The sequence below is a fragment of the Pristiophorus japonicus genome, chromosome 26 (assembly GCF_044704955.1).
Source record: "Pristiophorus japonicus isolate sPriJap1 chromosome 26, sPriJap1.hap1, whole genome shotgun sequence".
Taxonomy (NCBI): domain Eukaryota; kingdom Metazoa; phylum Chordata; class Chondrichthyes; family Pristiophoridae; genus Pristiophorus; species Pristiophorus japonicus.
In genome coordinates, this window is record NC_092002.1 from 8,847,185 (window position 1) to 8,869,044 (window position 21,860).

At 43.4% G+C, this 21,860-nt stretch overlaps 1 protein-coding gene across 2 annotated transcripts in view; it reads left to right on the plus strand.

The window, feature by feature from the left end:
• arhgap35a (Rho GTPase activating protein 35a) overlaps positions 1-21,860 on the plus strand; it is a 170,488-nt gene that overhangs the window by 92,454 nt on the left and 56,174 nt on the right. For both annotated transcript variants that reach the window (XM_070867775.1, XM_070867776.1), the window contains one exon: positions 2,061-2,205. In XM_070867775.1, the coding sequence (XP_070723876.1) occupies positions 2,061-2,205 (145 nt within the window). The remainder of the gene's footprint in view (positions 1-2,060; positions 2,206-21,860) is intronic.

Consider the following 21,860-nt stretch of genomic DNA (forward strand, 5'->3'; position numbering starts at 1 on the left):
TAGATTGCAGGCCCTTAAAAGTGACAGTAGGAAACCCCTGGAAAGGTCTTGGCTACAACACTTTTTTCTCTACTGTACAGTCCTGATCTAATTATCCCCAAGACTGCACTCGTTCCCGATTCCATGTGCTGCACCACAAGCGATTGACTTGCATGTCTTGAGTTTTATTCTTAATGGTAAAAGAAATACTTTTTTTTTATATCGTGCTTTTCACTGCCACCGGACGTCCCAAAGCGCTTTACAGTCAATGAAGTACTGTTTGAAGTGTAGCCACTGTGATAATGTCGAAAGGATTTGATTTTAAGAATGTAGTCATGCATTCTTTAGGTGCTCGTAGATGAATTCTGGATTTTCTTTGCGATTTAATAATGTTAGCTTTGTAATTGTACAGTCCAGGGAGATTGGTTTAACATGTTGCTAACTGCTAAAATGGATACAAGGTAAATTTTGCTACGGTAAAGTACTCCAGTGCATGGTGTGACTGTCGGGCTGAGTTTGGGTAATGCGCCTTGAGTGAATAATCACAGCAGTGCACACTATCAGCATTACAATCCCAGCATCAGTGTCCAGGCCACTTTGGAAATGCTACCAGGATGTGGGCTTCACTGGTGAGGCCATCATTTATTGCCCATCCCTAATAGCCTTGAGAAGATGGTGGTGAGCTGCTGCCTTGAACCACTGCAGTCCTTGTGGTGAAGGTGCTCCCACAGTGCTGTTAGGGAGGGAGTTCCAGGATTTTGACTTGGTGACGATGAAGGAACGGCGATATATTTCCAAGTCGGGATGGTGGATAACTTGGAGGGGACCTTGCGGGTGATGGTGCCCCCAGGAGCCTGCTGCCTTTATCCTTCTTGGGCGGTAGGGTTTGCGGGTTTTTGAGGAGCTGCTGAAGAAGCCTTGGGGAGTTGCTGCAGTGCATCTTGTAGATGGTACACACTGCAGCCACGGTGCGCTGGTGGTGGAGGGAGTGAACGTTGAAGGTGGTGGGTAGCGTGCCGATCAAGTAGGCTGCTTTGTCCTGGATGGTGTCGAGCTTCTCGAGTGGTGTTGCTTCACTCATCCAGGCAAGTGAAGAGTATTTCACCACACACCTGACTTGTGCCTTGTAGATGATGGAAAGACTTTGGGGAAACAGGAATTGAAACACTCGCCACAAAATACCCAGCCTCTGACCTCTTGTCACAGTGTTTTTGTGGCTGGTTCAGTTAAGTTTCTGGTCAATGGTGACCCTCAGGATGATGATGGTGGGGGGTTCGGTGATGGTAATGGTGTGGAATATCAAAGGGAGGTGGTTGTATTGCACACCACTGAATTTTGCATTCTATAAAGTGCAACGTACAAAATTGGGTTAAAACCAAATTGTAGTTAAATATTTTTAAGCAGATATCTCCGCAGTTCTGATTATAAGCAGCATGCTGTGATGCCCAGCAACCAGTGACAAACTCCTTGACATGATCAATCACAATTTTGTCCGTAGGCTGTTCAGATTGTTATGGTTCAAATAGAGTATTCCACTTTTTTTTAAAAAAGTGTACATTTGCAAATTTGCATCACTGCAAATTTACATGAATTGCTCTTGAATATATAACTTGAGTACATGTGTAAGGATTGTGTGCCTGTAAAATGGTGCTATTTGTGCAACTTGTCGGGTTACCCCAGTGGTGTGTGAGATGGTTGTAAAGAGAGAGAAAGATGCTGCATTGCAGTGAACATCTTGCTTGCTAAATTTAAAAAAGACTTGCATTTATATAGCACCTTTCATGACCTCAGGACATGCACAAAGTATTTTACAGCCAATGAAGTACCTTTTGAAGTGTAGCCAATGTTGTAATGTAGACTGTCATTATTGACTGAAATCAAGATGAGTTTCAAATGATGTATGGATCAAGAGCTTTTGAAAGGGAAAATCTCAAGAAAGAGAGCATGAGTAAGCATGATGTGGACTTTCTTGCATAGTTTAATCTGTCGAACTTACCAGCCCTCAACACTTTTCTGGCAAGCGTGCTCTGAATGTCGATTCCTCTGTTACTAAACATTCTGCATGTTTCCTTCATCCACAGAAGCCCAAGCCCAAACCTCGACCTTCCATTTCAAAGAGTACTTGGGAAAGCAATTATTTTGGAGTGCCTCTGACTTCTGTAGTGACAGTGGATAAGCCTATTCCTATCTTCATCGAGAAATGCATAGACTTTATTGATTCTACAGGTAAGACCACATTTCTGATATCGTGCATCTGATTCTTTCAGCAACCATTGTAACGTGTGGGCGTCAGCGCATGCACCAAAGCTTAAATCTTGTATCTCGTTTTGCTGATAAATTAGAAACTGAATCTGCACAGCATGACTGAACACATTCTCTCAATTCTTTAGCAAATTGTGCAGGTTTATTTTCACCAATATAAAATAGCATTTGAAAATTATTCAGACTTAAAGAACGATGAAAGTCCCACAAAGTTTCAATTTTTTGTTTGAGGTTGAATCAGTTTAATGAATGGAATGTACCAAGATGCAACAAGGAGCTTTGTTTCTTCACTAATGCTTTGAGAACATTGTAAAGATTACTTCATCTTGATCATGATATGACTGAACTGAATATTACCAGAAAATGCCGGGTGCAGTGATGTTCAAGGGGGGGTTGGGTAGGTGGATGTTTGCCTGCTACACTCCTACAATTTCAATTCTTTGTGCAAATGCCTGCTCCTTCTGTATCGGCGATGTCCCTAATCTACAATGGAAGGGGCTTTACCAGCTCACAACTGCTGTTGAAGCATCAGTGGTGTAAATGTATGTGTGCAAACTCTCTGATCTTAATGCTGGTTTCAATACAAGCCGTCCTCTCCCTGAGAGACACTGGTGCTATGCGACAGTGGCAGGATACAGGGGTTAAACCGAAAATCTTGGCTGCGCTGTTGGCAGAGAAAGCAAGTATCCATGAAAGTTTCTCCAGAGGGAACATTTGGGGGAAGATTCGAGGTTGAGCTCTTGTACGCTTGTCTCATCCCCAGACACCACCAGCTGGATCAGGAGTAACATTGGCAAAGATATTGGCTGTAAGATGCCAGTTTTCATTCTTGAGCAGTAAGGCTAGGGGTGGGGCAGTAGAAAAAGAGAAAGGAACCAAAAGAAAGATTTTTTTTTAAATAGACATTTTAAACCGTTGCAATAAATTCAGTGTGACTAGTGGGGCGGTGCAGACAGGTCAAGCTTCACACTGATATCGCACATGGCATGTGGCCACCTTGCCCTCCTTGCCCCTCGATCTCAACACTGAGAAGAGCAGCATCATCGTGAAAACACCATCACCCCCAGCTTACACGCCACCTTGACCTGGACATATATCGCCGCTCCTTCATCGCTGTTGGGGTCACTTCTGAGCTGAATGCCACCTGTTCGAGGGGGTGGGTCGTGATGTTTGTCTGCTGCACGCCTGCAATTTCAATTCTTTGTGCAAATGCCTGCACCTTCTGTATGAGCGATGTCCCAAATCTGCACTAACTTACACCGACGGTTACAGGAAAAGGACTATGGAATTGTGAAATATTTACTTGTTTTCTTCCTGATGGGGCACGATATAAAGGTATGGAATCCAATTACTGTCATTTCACACTTGCTGGAAGCTTTAGACTAATAGAAATTCATCTGTTCTTCCATAAATTTAGTTTTTTTTTAAATATAATTCTGTTTGGTTTAATAACTGAGTTTATGGAGAGATATTGGTATTTTTTTTGACCTTTGAGAATGTTGCTTCTAGTGTTTCCCAAGATTGACCACTGTCCATCTATCTGAGCTATGGGGAAAGGCAGGCAAGTGAATGGGCAAGAACATGGCAACTAGAATATAATGTGAAGTTTTCCACTTTGGTAGGAAAAATAAATGGTGAGAGATTGGGAAATGTTGGTGTTCAGAGGGACCTGGGTGTCCTTGTATATGAATCAGTTAACATGCAGGTACAGCAGGCAATTAAGAAAGCACATGGCCTTTATTTCAAGAAGATTTGAGTGCAAGAGTAAAGACATCTTATTGCAATTATATAGGGCCCTGGTGAAACCACACCTGGAATATCGTGTACCGTTTTGGTCTCCTTACCGAAGAAAGGATATACTTGCCATGGAGGGAGTGTAACGAAGGTTCACCAGACCAATTCCTGGGATGGGGAGATTGAGTCGACTATGTCTATATTCTCTAGAGTTTAGTAGAATGAGAGGTAATCTCATTGAAACATTAAAATTCTTACAGGCCTTGACAGGGTAGACGCAGGGAGGGTGTTTCCACTGCCTGGAGAGTCTAGAATCAGGGGTCACAGTCTCAGAATAAGGAGTCGGCTATTTAGGACTGAGATGAGGAGAAACTTCTTCACTCAGAGGGTGGTGAATCTTTGGAATTCTCTGCCCCAGAGGCTGTGGAGGCTCAGTCATTGAGCATATTCAAGCAGGGGATCGATAGATTTTTGAATATCAAAGGGATATGGGGATAGTGCAGGAAAGTGGAGTTGAGGTCGAAGATCAGCCATGATCTTTGAAAGGCGGAGCAGACTCGAGGGGCCATAATGGCAGCCTTCTCCTATTGTGTTCTTATGAGCTGGGGTAGTCTGTGTGTACAAGGATCTCTAACAAAGTGTTGGGAAAAATTGAAACTAAGGAGAAGGATAAAATTGGCTTTGGTTTTCCTTGGGCAATTTGAGCCAAAGGAGATGGTTGCATGGGTAGCCATTCCCAATTGCCCAAGAAGCTTTTCATAATGTCACCACATTACAGGAAAGATGTGATTGCACGAGAAAAGGTACAGAGGAGATTTACAAGGATGTTGCCAGGGCTGGAGAATTTTAGCTCTGAGGAAGGATTGGATAGGCTGGATTTGTTTTCTTCAGAACAGAGGAGGCTATGGGGAGATTTAATTGAGGGGCTTAGATAGAGTGGATAGGAAAGATCTGTTTCCCTTAGCAGTGTGGTCAATAACCAGGGGGCATAGGTTTAAGTAATTGGTAGAAGGATTAGAGGGGTATTGAGAACTTTTTTCTCCCAGAAGGTGGTGGGGGTCTGGAGCTCACTGCCTGAAAGGGTGGTAGAGGCAGAAACCCTCATTCCATTTAAAAAGTACTTGGACATGCACTTGAAGTGCAGTAACCTACAGGGCTACGGACCGAGAAATGGAAAGTGGGATGAGACTGGTCAGCGCGCTCTTTTTTTTGGGCCGGCACAGACCCAATGGGCCCAATGGCAGCCTCCTGTGCCATAAATTTCTATGAATCTATGATTCTAATCTTCATACTTGGAATGCATAAAGTTACAATGAAAATATCCAGCATCCCAAATGTTGGGCAAGCTACTTTGGCTTTGCCTGACCCACTCTAACCAGTTTGCTTCACTTTGCACACTGTTTCCTTTTGAGAAAATGGCACTTTTCTTTTTCCTATCCCAATTGTGATAGAGAAGAAATGGGGACATTATTGTTGGATCCTTTTAATGAAGGAGCTGTTGGGATAATTACAGGAGAAATGGCTGCATAGCAGAGATTGCTTTCAACCTTTCTGCTCACTGCATGTACATGCCCTGACCAGCCTTGGAAGGTGTAGAAATCCAAACGCTGTGATTACAGCTGTTAACCGTTTCACTGGCCAATTCTGATCATTTAAATGCTCTTCGCAGTTGTATAATCCCAGATATTTGCATTCTCCATTAATGACTGGGCTTTTTGCTCATCATCCCTTCTTTCTGCTCTTCTCCCTAAAGCTACTGCCATTTGCTTCGATTACAGTCCTACGGGTTCCCTCCTGTTTCTTGTCCAAGTCACATCTCCCTGAAGGCAGTGCTGAGGGATCTATTGTACCCAAACTCGTCCCCATCCTCATCCAATATCTACACATCAACATGAGTATCTGGAAGACTTGTATTTATACCATGTGTTTCAGGATGTCCTAAAGCGCTTTACAACAAATGAAGTACTTTTTGAAGTGTAGTCACTATTGTAACAGAAAATGCAGCAGCCAAATTGCGTACAGCAAACTCCCACAAACAACATTGAGATAGTGACCAGATTATCTGTTGATTTAGGGATAAATATTGACCAGGGCTCCAGGGATAAATATTGACAAGACACCAAGGATAACTCCCCTGCTTTTCAAATTAATGCAGCAGAATCTTTTGCGTCCACTGGAGAGGGCAGATGGGGCCTCAGTTTAACGTCTCATCTAAAATACAGGACCTCCAATAGTGCAGCACTCCTCAGTACTGCACTGGGAGTATCAGTCTAGAATACGTGCTTAAGTCTCTGGAGCAGGAAAAAAAAGAAAGACGTCTATTATATAGTGCCTTTCACGGCCTCAGGATGTCCCAAAGCACTTTACAGCCACTGAAGTACTTTTGGAGTGTAGTCACTGTTGTAATGTAGTAAAGTCGGCTGCCAATTTGCACACAACAAGCTCCCACAAACAGCAATGTGATAATGACCAGATAATCTGTTTTAGTGATGTTGATTGAGGGATAAATATTGGCCAGGACACCGGGAATAACTCCCCCTGCTCCTCTTCAAAATAGTGCCATGGGATCTTTTGCGTCCACCTGAGAGATTAGACGGAGCCTCTGTTTAATGTCTCATCCGAAAGACGGCACCTCACAATGCAGCACTCCCTCAGCACTGCACTTGAGTGTCAAGTCGCTGGAGTGGGACTTGAACGCATGACCTTCTAACTCTGAGATAAGGGTGCGACCATCTGAACCACGGCTGATGCTGTGATTTTTGGTCGATTTTTCTCCTTCCCAGCCCCGGGGCCACTGATGCCAGTTACAGCATTCCAACTGTAACAGACCAAAACAGATCATGTATTGAACCTGGCACCTTCCTACTTGCAGAGCTCCTTCATACACTGCCAAGCAAACCACCAGGGATGCTGACACACAATATTTTCCTTCAGCTAAAATTCTTACTGGAAAGCATCCATTCAGTTCTCAGAATGCTGCCTGATTGTGGCTCATTCCAATTTAAAAAGAAAATTAAGGTAGCTATACAAACTGAAATGTAGCTTACTGCCATTGAGAGTTTATTTTGTTCAAATCTAATCGGTTTCTGCTGGTGGAGGGGTTAACCCTTCAGGGTGTACATAATGTTCAGAATTTCTGGTCAACGTTTGGTATTAAATACTGCGAAATTCTGAATTTTAGCCTGTACTGACTGACTCATATGTAAGGGATTAATGTAACTAGACATATTTCAATAAACCCAGGGCTTTTTAATCTAAAAACAGAAAAAGCTGGAAAGCTCAGTGGGTCAGGCAGCATCTGTGGAGAGAAACTGAGTTAACGAAGGGTCATCGACCTGAAACATTAATTCTTTCTCTCCACAGATGCTGCCTGACCCGCTGAGATTTCCAGCATTTTCTGTTTATTTCAGATTCCAACATCTGCAATATTTTGCTTTTGTATTGGGGCTTTTTAATATTGTGCAATATGTTTCTTTTTGTGATCTTAAATCATCACAAATTGCTGCCAGATTAGTTAGATCTATAAACAGCTGTTCACTGCTGTTGTTTAGTTTACATTGTATCTCCAGACAGGACTCAAATTTGAAAAAAAATCAAACTCCAATTGTATTACTGGGAATTTTCCACAATTTAAGTGCATATAGCATAAATGTTTCGTGCACGTCTGCCATTGTTTCCCTGAAATACCAATAACACTGGACTAGATTGCATTTGGTGCACTACAAAGAAAATAATGAATACCTGGGAGCGATTTAAAAGACTAATCTTGTCGAGAGGTTTGAGTGCCGTCATAAACTGCAGAGGAGAAGCTTCAGCGATTTATGTCTAAGTCTGTAGGTTGGATTGCGGCTTCAAACCAACTCAATGAGATCTCTTTGTAAATCAGCTTTTTGTTTATCTGTTAAGCAATTCCTAGGTGATCTGTGCCTTTTTCCATATTGCGCATTACATGAATCGTAGCGAATTCGATGATGGCATAGAAATCTAAATTTGCCGCTGGCATTGTAATCATCATCATCCTAGGCAGTCCCTCTGAATTGAGGAAGACTTGCTTCCACTCCTGAAGCGAATTCTTTGGTGGCTAAACAGTCCAATACGAGAGCCACAGGTGGGACAGATAGTCGTTGAGGAAAGGGGTGGGTGAGACTGGTTTGCCGCACGCTCCTTCCGCTGCCTGCTCTTGATTTCTGCATGCTCTCGGCGATGAGACTCGGTACTCAGCGCCCTCCCAGATGCACTTCCTCCACTTAGGGTGGTCTTGGGCCAGGGACTCCCAGGTGTCAGTGGGGATGTTGCACTTTATCTGGGAGGCTTTGAGGGTGTCCTTGTAGCGTTTCCGCTGCCCACCTTAGGCTCATTCCGAGTAGAGCACTTGCTTTGAGAGTCTCGTGTCTGGCATGCGGACTATGTGGCCTGCCCAGTGGAGCTGATTGTTTGTAAGCAGTGCAGATGAAAGCATAAAATGACAAAGGGATATCGGTACGTTAAGTAAGTGGGCAAAGCTGTGGCAAATGGATTTCAATGCAGGAAAATGTGAGGTCATCCACTTTGGACCTAAAAAGGATAGAACAGTGTACTTTCTAAATGGTGAAAAGCTAAAAATAATGGAGTTCCAAAGAGACTTGGGGGTTCAAGGTACATAGCTCATTAAAATGTCATGAACAGGTACAGAAAATAATCAAAAAGGCCAATGGAATGCTGGCTTTTATATCTAGAGGACTAGAATACTGCGAGGTCGAAGTTATGTTGCAGCTATACAAAGCCCTGGTTAGACCACACCTGGAGCACTGAGCAGTTCTGGGCACCACACCGTAGGAAGGATATATTTATCTTGGAGGGAGTGTCGCATAGGTTTGCCAGCATGATACCTGGACTCAAAGGGTTAGATGACACAAATTAAGGTCATATTCCCTGGAATTTAGAAGATTAAGGGGTGATTTGATTGAAGTTTTCATGATATTAAGGGGAACAGCTCGGGAATCTCTGCTGGTTGGGGAGTCTAGGACTAGGGGGCATAGTCTCAAAAAATTAGAGTTAGACCTTTTGGGAATGAAATTAGGAAACACTTCTACACAAATGGTGGTAGAAGTTTGGAACTCTCGCAAACGGCAATTGATGCAAGATCAATTGTTAATTTTAAATCTGTGATAGCTTAAGGGATATGGGGTCAGGTCACAGATCAACAATGATCTCATTGAATGGTGGAACAGGCTCGAGGGGTTAAATGGTCTACTCCTGTTCCTTTGTTCATAATTATAAGCCTCATTCAGCTGAGCAGTTCTGTTAAACCGTTTTATGATTTACTTTCTAAATATCAGCAGAACCTTTTGGGATGAGATTTCCTTAACTGTGCTGTTTGTTCATCTGGTTTTTAAATCTGGAGTAATGGATGTCTTGCGGATTGGTCATGATCAGTCAGACCAGGCTATATTTTACAATGCACTAAAGCCCAACACCAACAATACCTCCCCACTCTCTGCACAAACACATTCTTCCCTGACCCCTCAAAGAGGAGTTTCCTGCTTTTTTTTTTCACCCCCTTCTCCCCGACCACCCACCCTCCTCTTCTCCCCGACCGTTCTCCCCTCTTCTCCCCGACGTTCCCCCCTCCCTCTTCTCCCAGACGTCCCCCCCCCTCTTCAGCCCGACGTTCTTCCCCCCCCCCCTTCTTGTTCTCTTCCCCCACCCCCACACACATTGAACAGAATATCTTGTCTCGTGTTTTGAATACTTCAATGAATTCGTGAATGAAATGGCTTGCAAGGCATAAAAGTATTAAATTGTGCAATAACATCAGCATTTTTTTAGTATTTAATAAAACAGCTACAGAGACTAAAACTCCATGTAACCTGCTACCGGTACTGATTTTTGGTTGAGGTATTCTAAGCAACAATGGAACGGACTGACTATCAGGAACTGAGTATAACGGCCGCTGATCTGATACCGCCCGTTTTACACCACCGCCTAACGCGAATTTCGAGGCCATTGTTTTTAATCCCACAATCTCGAAGAAAAATTGCTTTTTGTAATAAATAAAAAGGACCAAATTTGGGCAAAAATAAAGCTTTATTTTACGTGTCCCGGGGGTGGGGTGGGGGGGGTGGTGTGAAGAGAATAGCAATCGGAAGCCTTAGTTGAGTGCGATGTATTCTGCACAGAATACTGACTGGGTGTGGTCACAAGACCTTCACCTAATTGGGAATTCAGATGATCTCATTAGCTGTGAAAACAAAGCCAGAAGATCCGAACACGCTCGGCTCTGAGGTTAGATTTGCTGCATTACAATCGCTTACTGTTATCAGCTTGCCGTATGTCCTGGATCCACATTTGTGAGAGGTTTTTTTTTGTGCCAGGAATGGATGGCTTTGCAGTGCATGCACCAGTATTCTTCTTGGTTCATGTTGCTGCACGATGTGATGCTCAAAGACAGGACGATTGAAATCAGCAGTGTGTAGATTTATCAGAAATATCTACAGTCATTTCGCAGGGAATTTTTCTGGTTTCGTGCGAGCTAGGAGATTATTCAGTCAAATGACAAGCCTCCTGTGCCGTTTAGCTTTTCCTTGCTAGCTTATACGGTTTATATGTTTTAATTTAAAAAATTTGTCTCTTGTTCTCCACAAGCTGTAGGCGAGGCAGATCAGCCGGGAGTAAAATGCCTGGGAGAGTGCTCCTCTCGGGTAATTTTCAACTGAGTCATGTGATCTCTCGATGTAATTGCAGCAGAACATTGCCTGCAAACTGGCATTTGTTGTTCTCCCTTTTGCCACTGGAAAGTCTCATGGTTTTAAAAACTTCCAATCTGGCATTGGATAGTTCCCTCATCTCAATCGATACATTGCTTCCTGATTTGTATAATCATTCCACCTTGTAGTATAACAACTTGTATTTATATAGCGCTTTTAATGTCGTAAAACATCCCAAGGCGCCTCGCAGGAGTGTTGAGACGAAAATAAATACATTTGACACCAAGCCACATAAGAAGAAATTGCGGCAGATGACCAAAAGCTTGGTCAAAGAGGTCGATTTTAAGGAGCATCTTAAAGGAGGAAAGAGAGGTGGAGAGTATACTCAATGACCTAGCAACCCAGTAGTTTTCATCACGTGTGTGTGTGTGCGCTCACTCCCTATCCAGTTCTCTGTTGAGCTGTTTTGACTCCATTCCCTATAAAGCCTTTTCTTGTTGCGGCTCAAGATCAGTTGGTAACAAACCCCATTGAGAAATGTGAACGAAATCTGATCCGGCCCTTGCTTGATGCAGGAAGTGATGGATTAGAAGGGAAATCTCTATTTACAGTTTGCTTAACCTGAGTAATCGGAAACCTTCACTTCAGGAGGGCCTGTAACTCCAGCTACGATCCTGTTCATTTCCCTCCTTTTCAATTAACTTAAGTTACCCAGGAATGGTAGACAGCTCAACAAAATGGCTGGGTTTGAACTTTGTTTAATTTCTCCTGTTTAGGCATTTTAAATTACCTATGTGTTGAGCATCACAAGTTTTAAAAACCAATCCTTAATTTCGAAGGAGCGTCTCCTTGAGAAAATGATAGTTTAGATACTATGATTAGATACCAAGTTCTAAGCATAATTTAATGTTTCACCTGGATCAAAATAAGTTAGTTTACATACAGTAAAGCCATCATTATCTGTCTGCCATTATCCATATTTATCATTATCTACAAACTGGACCAATGGGAGTGGTGGTGTTTGGTGCGGTCATGTTTTTCAACTGCTGGGCTGTTGTTACTGGTCTTTTTGCATCTACTTCATTCCAAGTGCTCTGTGCGCTCGCTAAAACTTTCAGTCGAGGGTTTGATTTGAGTATTTTATTAGCGTTTGGTTCCTGCTTGTGCACTGTAAGGGCTAATAATGGGTTCCTGCCTACCTGTGAAAACCTTCACTGGTTGGGCAAGTTCGTGGCCAGCATATTAGCGTCGCAAATGTGTCTTCATAGAAAAAGTCTTGTACTTGTATGTACGTGTTTTGGTGTTACCAAATCTGCCCCACATTATAAATTTTCTGGAATTGTCGCAACACAACTAGGTCAAGCCTCCATCAGAAGTGAACTTTAATATAACTCAGGCATTCAACTAATTGGTATCCAGTTTTTGAATTGAATTAAATATTGTCCATTGTCCAGGTTATTTTGCATTCTGCTCAGTATCTCGGATGAGACGTTAAACCGAGGTCCCGAGGGGCGAAAAAACCTGTAAAAGGACACAGACAGGCTAAGTGAGTGGGCAAAAATTTTGCAGATGGAGTATAAAGTTAGAAAGTGTGAGATCATGCACTTTGGCAGAAAAAAATTAAAGAGCAAGTTATTATTTAAATGGAGAATGATTGCAAAGTGCTGCAGTACAGCGGGACCTGGGGGTACTATGCAGAATAGTATGCAGGTACAGCAAGTGATCAGGAAGGGCAATGGAATCTTGGCTTTTATTGCAAAGGGGATGGAGTATAAAAGCAGGGAAGCCTTGCTGCAGCTATACAGAATATGGTGAGGCCACACCTGGAATACTGCGTGCAGTTTTGGTTTCCATATTTACGAAAGGATATACTTGCTTTGGAGGCAGTTCAGAGAAGGTTCACTCGGTTGATTCCGGAGATGAGGGGGTTGACTTATGAGGAAAGGTTGAGTAGATTGGGCCTCTACTCAATTGAATTCAGAAGAATGAGGTGTGATCTTATCAAAACGTATAAGATTGAGGGGGCTTGACAAGGTGGATGCAGAGAGGATGTTTCCACTGATGGGGGAGACTAGAACTAGAGGGCATTATCTTGGAATAAAGGGCCGCCCATTTAAAACAGATGAGGAGAAATTTCCTCTGAGGGTTGTAAATCTGTGGAATTCGCTGCCTCAGAGAGCTGTGGAAGCTGGGACATTGAATAAATTTAAGACAGATAGTTTCTTAACCGATGAGGGGTTATGGGGAGCGGGCGGGGAAGTGGACCTGAGTCCATGATCAGATTAGCCATGATCTTGAATGGCGGAGCAGGCTCGAGGTGCTGCATGGCCTACCCCTGCTCCTATTATGTTCTTGTATCCCGTCTGCCCCCTCAGGTGGACGTAAAAAATCCTGTGGCACTATCTTGAAGATCAGGGGAGTTATCCCCGGTGTCCTGGCCAATATTTATCTTTCAATTAAAATAACAAAAACATTATATCACTGCTGTTTGTGGGAGCTTGCTGTGCACAAATTGAAAGCCGTGCTTCCCACATTACAACAGTGACTGCGCTTCAAAAGTACTTCATTGGCTGTAAAACGCTTTGGGGCCTCGGGTCGTGAAAGTCGCTATACAAATGTAAGTCTTTCATATAGAATTAAGAGCATTGGCTGCATTAGGCTGAGATCTTGCTGTTTTTTTTTAAAAAGTATTACATAAGCTTTGTATTTTCTCAATGGTAAGTGTTTGGAAAGGGAACCATATTGATATTTTCCCTTTGCTACATAGTTCCTGTCAATCAAACATTATAAAATCCTGCACTAACTGGCAATTGATACCTTTCATGATCAGTTGGATCATAACGAGGAAAAATGATTTCACGTTTAACAGCAGTATAAAAAAATAATTAGCAGAAAATATGCATATAGTCATCACAGCTATCTGACGAAGGGGTTAAACACGCTCCGTTTGCTGGCCGGAGAGGGTGGGAGGAGGAGGTTATATGAGCCGCACGTGACCCCACAAGCATTAACTGACGACGGTCACTCCAGTACAGATGAAAGGAAGCCAGAACTGCCACTCCATGCGAACCATTGTGATGAATCCGGGAGCATGAATGTTTGCTAATCCAGTTCTATTCATACTGCAGAAGTTGTCTGCGAGGTATTGACTAAATACTGTCGTGATCTCTGAAATGTGTTATCTGGCTACCCGTGAAGCTCCCCCCCCCCCCGCCCCTGACTATGTAGGAATTGCTAAACAGCAATGATAAAAATTGATATCTAACTGCGGCCATTTATCACTTAATGACTGGTACTGCATGACAGAGTGTATTTGTAATAATTCTTAAGTAATATTGACATTGTCGGTGTAATTTAATGGCAACTGTATTCATAAAGGTTCTCTCACTTGGGCAATAGAGCGATGCAAGTCACTTGTCCCTGTGGCGCTTCTGATTTACAGGTCTCTTGAATTCACTGCTTTTCTAACGTATAATGATTCAAACGGTGTCTCGTATTTGTGCTCCTAAATTTGTGACTGATTTGTGAATTCAGCTCAAATCCTGATCAATAAACTCGCTATTTCAAACCAAGTACTTTGAAGGAGAAAAGAAAGTCCGGCGGGATCATTGTTATTTTCGATGTTGCATCAAAACTGGGCTGAAAATGTTTTTTGTAGCTCCCCTGATGGCTCAACCAGTTAATGCAGTGTGTAGCTGAGCCACTTAAAATGGGAGGTTTCAATCTGCAGTTTGGGATGCTGCAGTCAGTCTCCGGGCACCTGTGCTGAGGAAGGGAAAAATCAGACAGGTATGCTGCTCCTCATTATTGTCCAGTCACCACTTCTGGCAAGTTTGATCTGGTGAAGGCCAGATTGGGCCTAACTGTGTGTCAGCCTTGGCTCAGTGGGCAGCACACTCACCTCTGAGTCAGAAAGTTGTGGGTTCAAGTCCCATTGCCGAGACGCGCAAAAATCCAGGCTGACACTGCAGTACATCTTTTGGATGAGACGTTAAACCGAGGCCCCGTCTGCTCAAGTATACGTAAAAGATCTCATGGTACCATTTCAAAGAAGAGCAGGGGAGTTCTCCCCGGTGTACTGGGCCAATATTTATCCCTCCATCAACAAAAACAGATGATCTGGTTGTCATCACATTGTGCACAGCAAGCTCCCACAAACAGCAATTTGGCTGTGGCATTTTTTTACATTACAGCAGTGACTACACTTCAAAAAGTACTTACTTGGCTGTAAAGTGCTTTGAGATGTCTGGTGGTCATGAAAGGCGCTATAGAAATGCAAGTCGTTTTGTGAGGCTATCCATGGTGGAATAGCCTATCACTAATTACTATCTTTAGACTGCATTTGAAGAATGTCCACTTGGGTGAGGTATTGGAGGGTGATGTGCACCTCCTGGCACTCTACCCTAGCAAGAGGTAGCACCTTCGAGTTGAAAAGGCATGGAGGGAAAGGAGAATTAACAAAAAATAACCATAACTTAATACATTTTCTTTTTACCATAGCCCAGGTGTTTGTTTTTTTTCTGGGATTGGAGACTCCAAATCTACACCTCGGCAGGTCCAAAGTGATGCTGTTGGAGGAGTAATTTTTTTTAGCTCCGAGACTGTTTTTAGAAACGGGTATAATTTTAAATACACACTAGAGTCCTTGGATTAAAATGTATTTCCTTTCCCCCACCACCCGCCATGACTTTCCTTCCTGTTTAACTATTTATCCCACAGACTGGATTTGCAGCAGCTGTCTGTGCTTTAAACCAGGAGAAAAGCAAAAGGCTGTTGGCGGTGATTCTAATTCTTTGTACCATTTCGGCCTGTTTGTTTTTCCCAAAGGGGTCTTGATGTTGTCTCCAATTAAAGCAGATTTACTGCACTCGCAGTTCATTACATCTTGATTAGCTCGTCATGGCGTTTCAGGAGTCTGATGGTGTGCAACATTCAGAAAAGGTTTAGTTGTGTCTTCCCGAGCCATGTAGAGCAAAAGGACATAGTCTTTACCAACCTGGAACCATCTATATCTTGTAACAACTCATTCAGCCGGCCAGTCGGGAATAATAGTCGTCATCTGAGAAATTGTGAAAATGAATATTCTCTGTTGCCAAATTGCAAGGATTCGATCTTTAAATTGTAAATACTCTCCGATATTAATGAAAGACTGCTGTCGTCTTGGGGGGTGGGGGGAAGCTATGCGTGTTCTGATGCTTAACAGGATGAACCCGGAAGATCCCAAATTCAAAACTTGAACTTATGAATTTGCCCATCTCTTCTAGGGAGTTTGTGGGGCATTAGTTAATTTCAATGTACCCAGGCTAGGAAGGCAGATCTCCTCCTCCTTTCTCTCTCCCCCCACCCCCCCCCCCAAAAAAAAAAGTCAGAGCTCCTGTTCCTGTTTGGCATCAAGTGGCCCCTGCTGGGTGTATGCGTGGGTCTATACCAGATGGTGCTCACCATGGTGGATCCTCACATGAGACGGTTGAGAGATACTGGAGGGCTGTTAATCAAACTGTATCCAACCATAAGTCAGTAACTTCAGGGGAGATGGGGTAAGGCGAGAAAGTGTTGCGCATCTGAATTGCTGAGTCATTGAGAGTCATATTTGTACCAGTCCTTGGTGTCTATTTATACTGCATGCTCAGGAATATGTCGTCAAAACTTCAGACCGACAGGAGGATCTTGGAGTCGAGTGCCCTGCTGGTGCTGGCCTGATATATCTCAAAGCTGTATTAATGATAGTTGTTGCTGAAATAAATGAAAAGAATGGGAGTCCAACTGCAGGTACTGTGAAATTGTGGAAGCGCATGGAAAGATGTTGAAAGGCAGAGATCTTGAAGGAGGAAAGTGAGACTGATCGAGACAGCGACTAAGTGGCAAAAGACATTAGTTTACAAGAGAGAGAAAAATTCAAGATCAGTGGATAGACACAAGTGACATGGGCAGACCAGAGGCTCATTAAATGCTAAGGGCTAGATTTTCATTTGTCGGCACAGAGTAGTTTTATGCCAAAATTACCGTTTTCCCTACACTACTGTTGTTGGGCTTAAATTTCAGCCTTTACTATCGGTAAACTCGGCGTTGCACAAGGATTCGCGACACAAACCGTGAATTTTGGCAAATTTAGTCCGGTAGCGTTGCGGCGGGAGGGAGGGGCAAGGGAGGGAAAGAGAGGAGAGAAAAATTCACAAAACCTTTACCTACTAAATTGCTGAAAAATAATTTACAAATAAAAACTAACTTCCCTTTTTTGCAGGCCTTCATACTTGTCGCTGCTGGCAGGGCAGCACCATAGGTCTGGGCATGGTGGGGAGTGACGAAATTACGCCGGTAACACAATCCACGGCGTTTCACGTCGGCGCACCTCTCCGGTGGGACGTGGAAGCGCTCCTGCGAAAAGGTGCCCGAAGATCCCGCCGACTGGGTTTTCGCTGCAGAGGGTCAAATCGCAGTGAAAACCCAGTTGCCAAGTCGGTGAAATTCTAGCCCAAAGATTTCAACTCTGCTTTTTCAGAAAGTATAAATCCTAGAAGAACTTGCATTTGTATAGCCCTTTTTACGATCTCGGGACGTCCCAAAGCGCTTGAAGTAGGCAGTAACTGTTGTAATGCGTAATTTAAACCGATTTGGTGTCGTCACTGTTGTAAATGGTAGTAACTCGACTGCATTCTAGCATGCAGCTTTCCCAGATTAAAAGGGTAGACTTGGACCTGGGGCTGATGGTGTTTTTATGCAGATGACATTTAAGAACATAAGAAATAGGAACAGGAGTAGGCCCTAGGACTGCTCAGTCCGGCTCCGCCATTCAGTAAGATCATGGTTGATCTGATCTTGACCTCAACTCTACTTTCCTGCCTGTTCCCTATAACCCTTGACTCCCCTATAGTTCAAGAATCTCTCTATCGCAGCCTTGAATATGTTCAATGACTCAGCCTCCACAGCTCTCTGGGGTAGAGAATTCCAAATGTTCACAACCCTTTGAAAAAATAAATTCCTCCTCATAAGAAATAGGAACAGGAGTAGGCCATACGACCCCTCAAGTCTGCTCCGCCATTCAATAAGATCATGGCTGATCTGATCATGGACTTGGCTCCACTTCCCTGCCCGCTCCCCATAACCCCTTCTCGTTTAAGAAACTCTATTTCTGTCTTCAATTTATTCAATGTCCCAGCATCCACAGCTCTCTGAGGCAGTGAATTCCACAGATTTACGACCCTGAGAGAAGAAATTTCTCCATCTGTTTTAAATGGGCGGCCCCTTATTCTAAGATCATGCCCTCGAGTTCTCGTCTTCCCCCATCAGTGAAAACATCCTCTCTGCATCCACCTTGTCAAGCCCCCTCATAATCTTATACGTTTCTATAAGATCACCTCTCATTCATCTGAATTCCAATGAGTAGAGGCCCAACCTCCTCCAACCTTTCCTCATAAGTCGTCAACCCCCTCATCTCCGGAATCAACCTGGTGAACCTTCTCTGAACTGCCTCCAAAGCAAATGTATCCTTTCGTAAATATGGAAACGAAAACTGCACGCAGTATTCCAGATGTGGCCTCACCAATATCCTGTATAGCTGGAGCAAGACTTTCCTGATTTTATACTCCATCCCCTTTGCAATAAAGGCCAAGATTCCATTGGCCTTCCTGATCACTTGCTGTACCTGCATACTATCCTTTTGTGTTTCATGCACAAGTTCACCCAGGTCTTGCTGTACTGCGGCACTTTGCAATCTTTCTCCATTTAAATAATAACTTGCTCTTTGATATTTTTTTTCTGCCAAAGTGCCTCACACTTTCCAACATTATATTCCATCTGCTAAATTCTTGCCCACTCACTTAGCCTGTCTATGTCCTTTTGCAGATTTTTTTGTGTCCTCCTCACACACTGCTTTTCCTCCCTTCTTTGCATCATTAGCAAATTTGGCTATGTTACACTCCGTCCCTTCCAAGTCATTAATGTAGATTGTAAATAGTGGGGTCCTCGCACTGATCCCTGCGGCACCCCACTAGTTACTGGTTGCCAACCAGAGAATGAACCATTTATCCCGAATCTCTGTTCGTTAGCCAATCCTCTCTCCATGCTAATACTACCCCCAACTTTTATCTTGTGCAGTAACTTTTTATGTGGCACCTTGTCAAATGCCTTCTGAAAGTCCAAATGCACCACATCCACTGGGTCCCCTTTATCCACCCTGTTCGTTACACCCTCAAAGAACTCCAGCAAATTTGTCAAATGTGACTTACCCCTCATAAATCCATGCTGACTCTGCCTGACTGAATTTTGCTTTTCCAAATGTCCTGCTACTGCTTCTTTAATAATGGACTCCAACATTTTCCCAACCACAGATGTTAGGCTAACTGGTCTATAGTTTCCTGCTTTTTGTCTGCCTCCTTTTTTAAATAGGGGTGTTACATTTGCAGTTTTCCAATCTGCTGGGACCTCTCCAGAATCCTGGGAATTTTGGTAAATTACAACCAATACATCCACAATCCCTGCAGCAACTTGTCTTAAGACCCTAGGATGCAAGCCATCAGGTCCCAGGGATTTATCTGCCTTTAATCCCATTATCTTACCGAGTACCACCTCCATTGTGATTGTGTTAAGTTCCTCCCCCCACCCCCCTGCCCCCATAGCCCCTTGACTATCCACTGTTGGGATATTGTTAGTGTCCTCTACTGTAAAGACTGATGCAAAATATTTGTTCATCTCCATCTTAAATGGGCAACCTTATTCTGAAACTACACCCCCTAGTTCTAGATTCCCCACAAGGGGAAACGTCCTCTCTGCTTCTACCCTGTCAATCTTATACATTTCAATAAGATCACCTGTCATTCTTCTAAACTCCAGTGACACCAGTCCCGACCTGCTCAATCTTTCTTCATAAGACAACCTGTGTGGTAGTGACAGTGCTGACACTTTATTCGTGTAAAGGACAGGAGCTCTCTGCTGTCAAATGCATCAAGAACCTTGCTCTGTGTGGGTGCTGACAACTGCCAACATAGGCAGTGAAAAATACAACTCTCTGCAATTTGCCTTCTAAACAATCCAGTATAAATGTGGTGTGCATTGCCAAAGAAAAACCAGGACATTGGCACTCTGTGGGGGGCAGTGGATGTTGTGGGTCTCCACATGAGTTGCACTCTCCTGTACCAACAGTGTAAAGATGCTGTGTGCACCAGACATGGCTTGGAGACATGGAGCCCCCCCCCCCCCCTCCCCGATCTTATGTATTTTTTTTCTCTGTTTCCCATGATAGCTGGTAATTATTCCGTCATTCACACCCTATCTAGACTCCCCTTTTTCTAGCTTCTTCCATTACCATCTCAAGTTGGCCCATCATCCCTTTTGTCCCTCAAATCTTGCCTGTCTTCCACCCTATCACAGACCTTCCCTTTTTGTTCTTTCCTCCCCTCCCCCTTTCAGTGCTCTTCAGAATCTGTTACTTTCGAACATTCGCCAATTCTGACAAAAGATCATCGACCTGAAACGTTAACTCTGTTTCTTTCTCTCTCTCCACAGATGCTGCCTGACCCGCTGAGATTTCCAGCATTTTCTGTTTTTATTTCCGATTCCAGCGTCCGCAGTGCTTTGCTTTTGTGTTGCTGTACTTTAGACTTTTCTGATTTAGACAGACTGGAAATTCATGTACACCAGGTGCGACTGCGGTGAAGGAGGAGTATGTAGTAGACAGGCTTATGTTGTTAAATCGAGAGTGAAATGGGTTCCTGCCCGCAACTCACTAAGTGAAATCTGTTCTGTTTCTTCAAGAGCAGTATTTATGATTGGTTTTAATTGCTGTATAATGAGTTATTGCACTTTGAAACCATATTTTACCACCAGTCTGGGTGGATGTGGTCTTGAGTTGCAATGTATTTTGCAATTTTGAGATTGTGGTTGTGACAAGCAACCAATTTTATTCGATATGTAAACTATAGCATTATTCTTTGCGTTCATCATGATTCGATTTGAAAAGCACCTCGTCGTCTCTCTTCCCCTCCCACCACCCCACGGCCTTGTATTTATCAGATGATACCTTTCCTCGGAGTTGGGAGAGCGAGGGACTTTATGTCGGAGATAGGAGTTTAATAGAGTTGCCTAAAATTAGCGGCAATCATTTGCCCTCTAAGTGAGCATAACATACCGTGATTACCGAATTCTAAAGAGGCTCGAGCACAAAATTTAGACGAGAATGATTGGCGTAACTTCTCCGCAGGGATTTATTTCCCATTGAAAAAAGACTTGCATTTATATAGCGCCTTTCACAACCATCGGACATCTCAAAGTGCTTTACAGCCAATGAAGTACTTTTGGAGTGTAGTCACTATTGTAATGTGGGAAACGCGGCAGCCAACTTGCTCACAAGCAAGCTCCCACCCACCGCAAAGTGATGATGACCAGATAATCTGTTCCTGTTATGCTGATTCAGGGATAAATATTGGCCCCAGGACACCAGGGATAACTCCCCTTCTCTTCTTCGAAATAGTGCCCTGGGATCTTTAACATCCATCTGAGAGAGCAGACGGGGCCTCTATTTAATGTCTCATCCGAAAGACGTTAAACTGAGCCCTTAGTTCATTCAAAACCTTAATTCCTCCAGTTTTAAAAGTTCCGAATGAGCTTTTATCAAACTAACATTCTGTTCTGCGATGTGTTGATTCACTGCTCTTCAGTTTACCTGTTGAGAGACTGGCAGGGGCAGTGCCTAGATGTAATAAGAACTTTGTTTCTCTGCATTCTTCCCCGCCATCACAATGCTGTAGTGTCCGTCAATGAAATATCAGTGTGTAGACTCCAATCTGAACGAAATGTACAACTGCTTCTGCAAGAAAACTGGTGTAAAATTCTGAAAGTAAACTACAGAAAAGGAGCTTTCTGTTCACTAACTACTTTGGAGTATGAGATGTATACAGGGCGTTGGTGAGACCACACCTGGAGTACTGTGTACAGTTCTGGTCTCCTTTATTTAAGGAGGGATTGGAGACAGTTCAGAGAAGGTTCACTAGGTTGATTCCAGAGATAAAGGGGTTGTCTTATGAAGGAAGGTTAAGCAGGTTAGAGCTATACTCATTGGAGTTTAGAAGGATCAGAGGTGATCTTGGTGAAACGTGTAAGATTCTGAGGGGGCATGACTGGGTAGATGCAGAGAGGAATCTCGAACTAGGGGGCATAGTTCAGAATAGTTTAAAACTGAAATGAGGAGGAATTTCTTCACTCAGA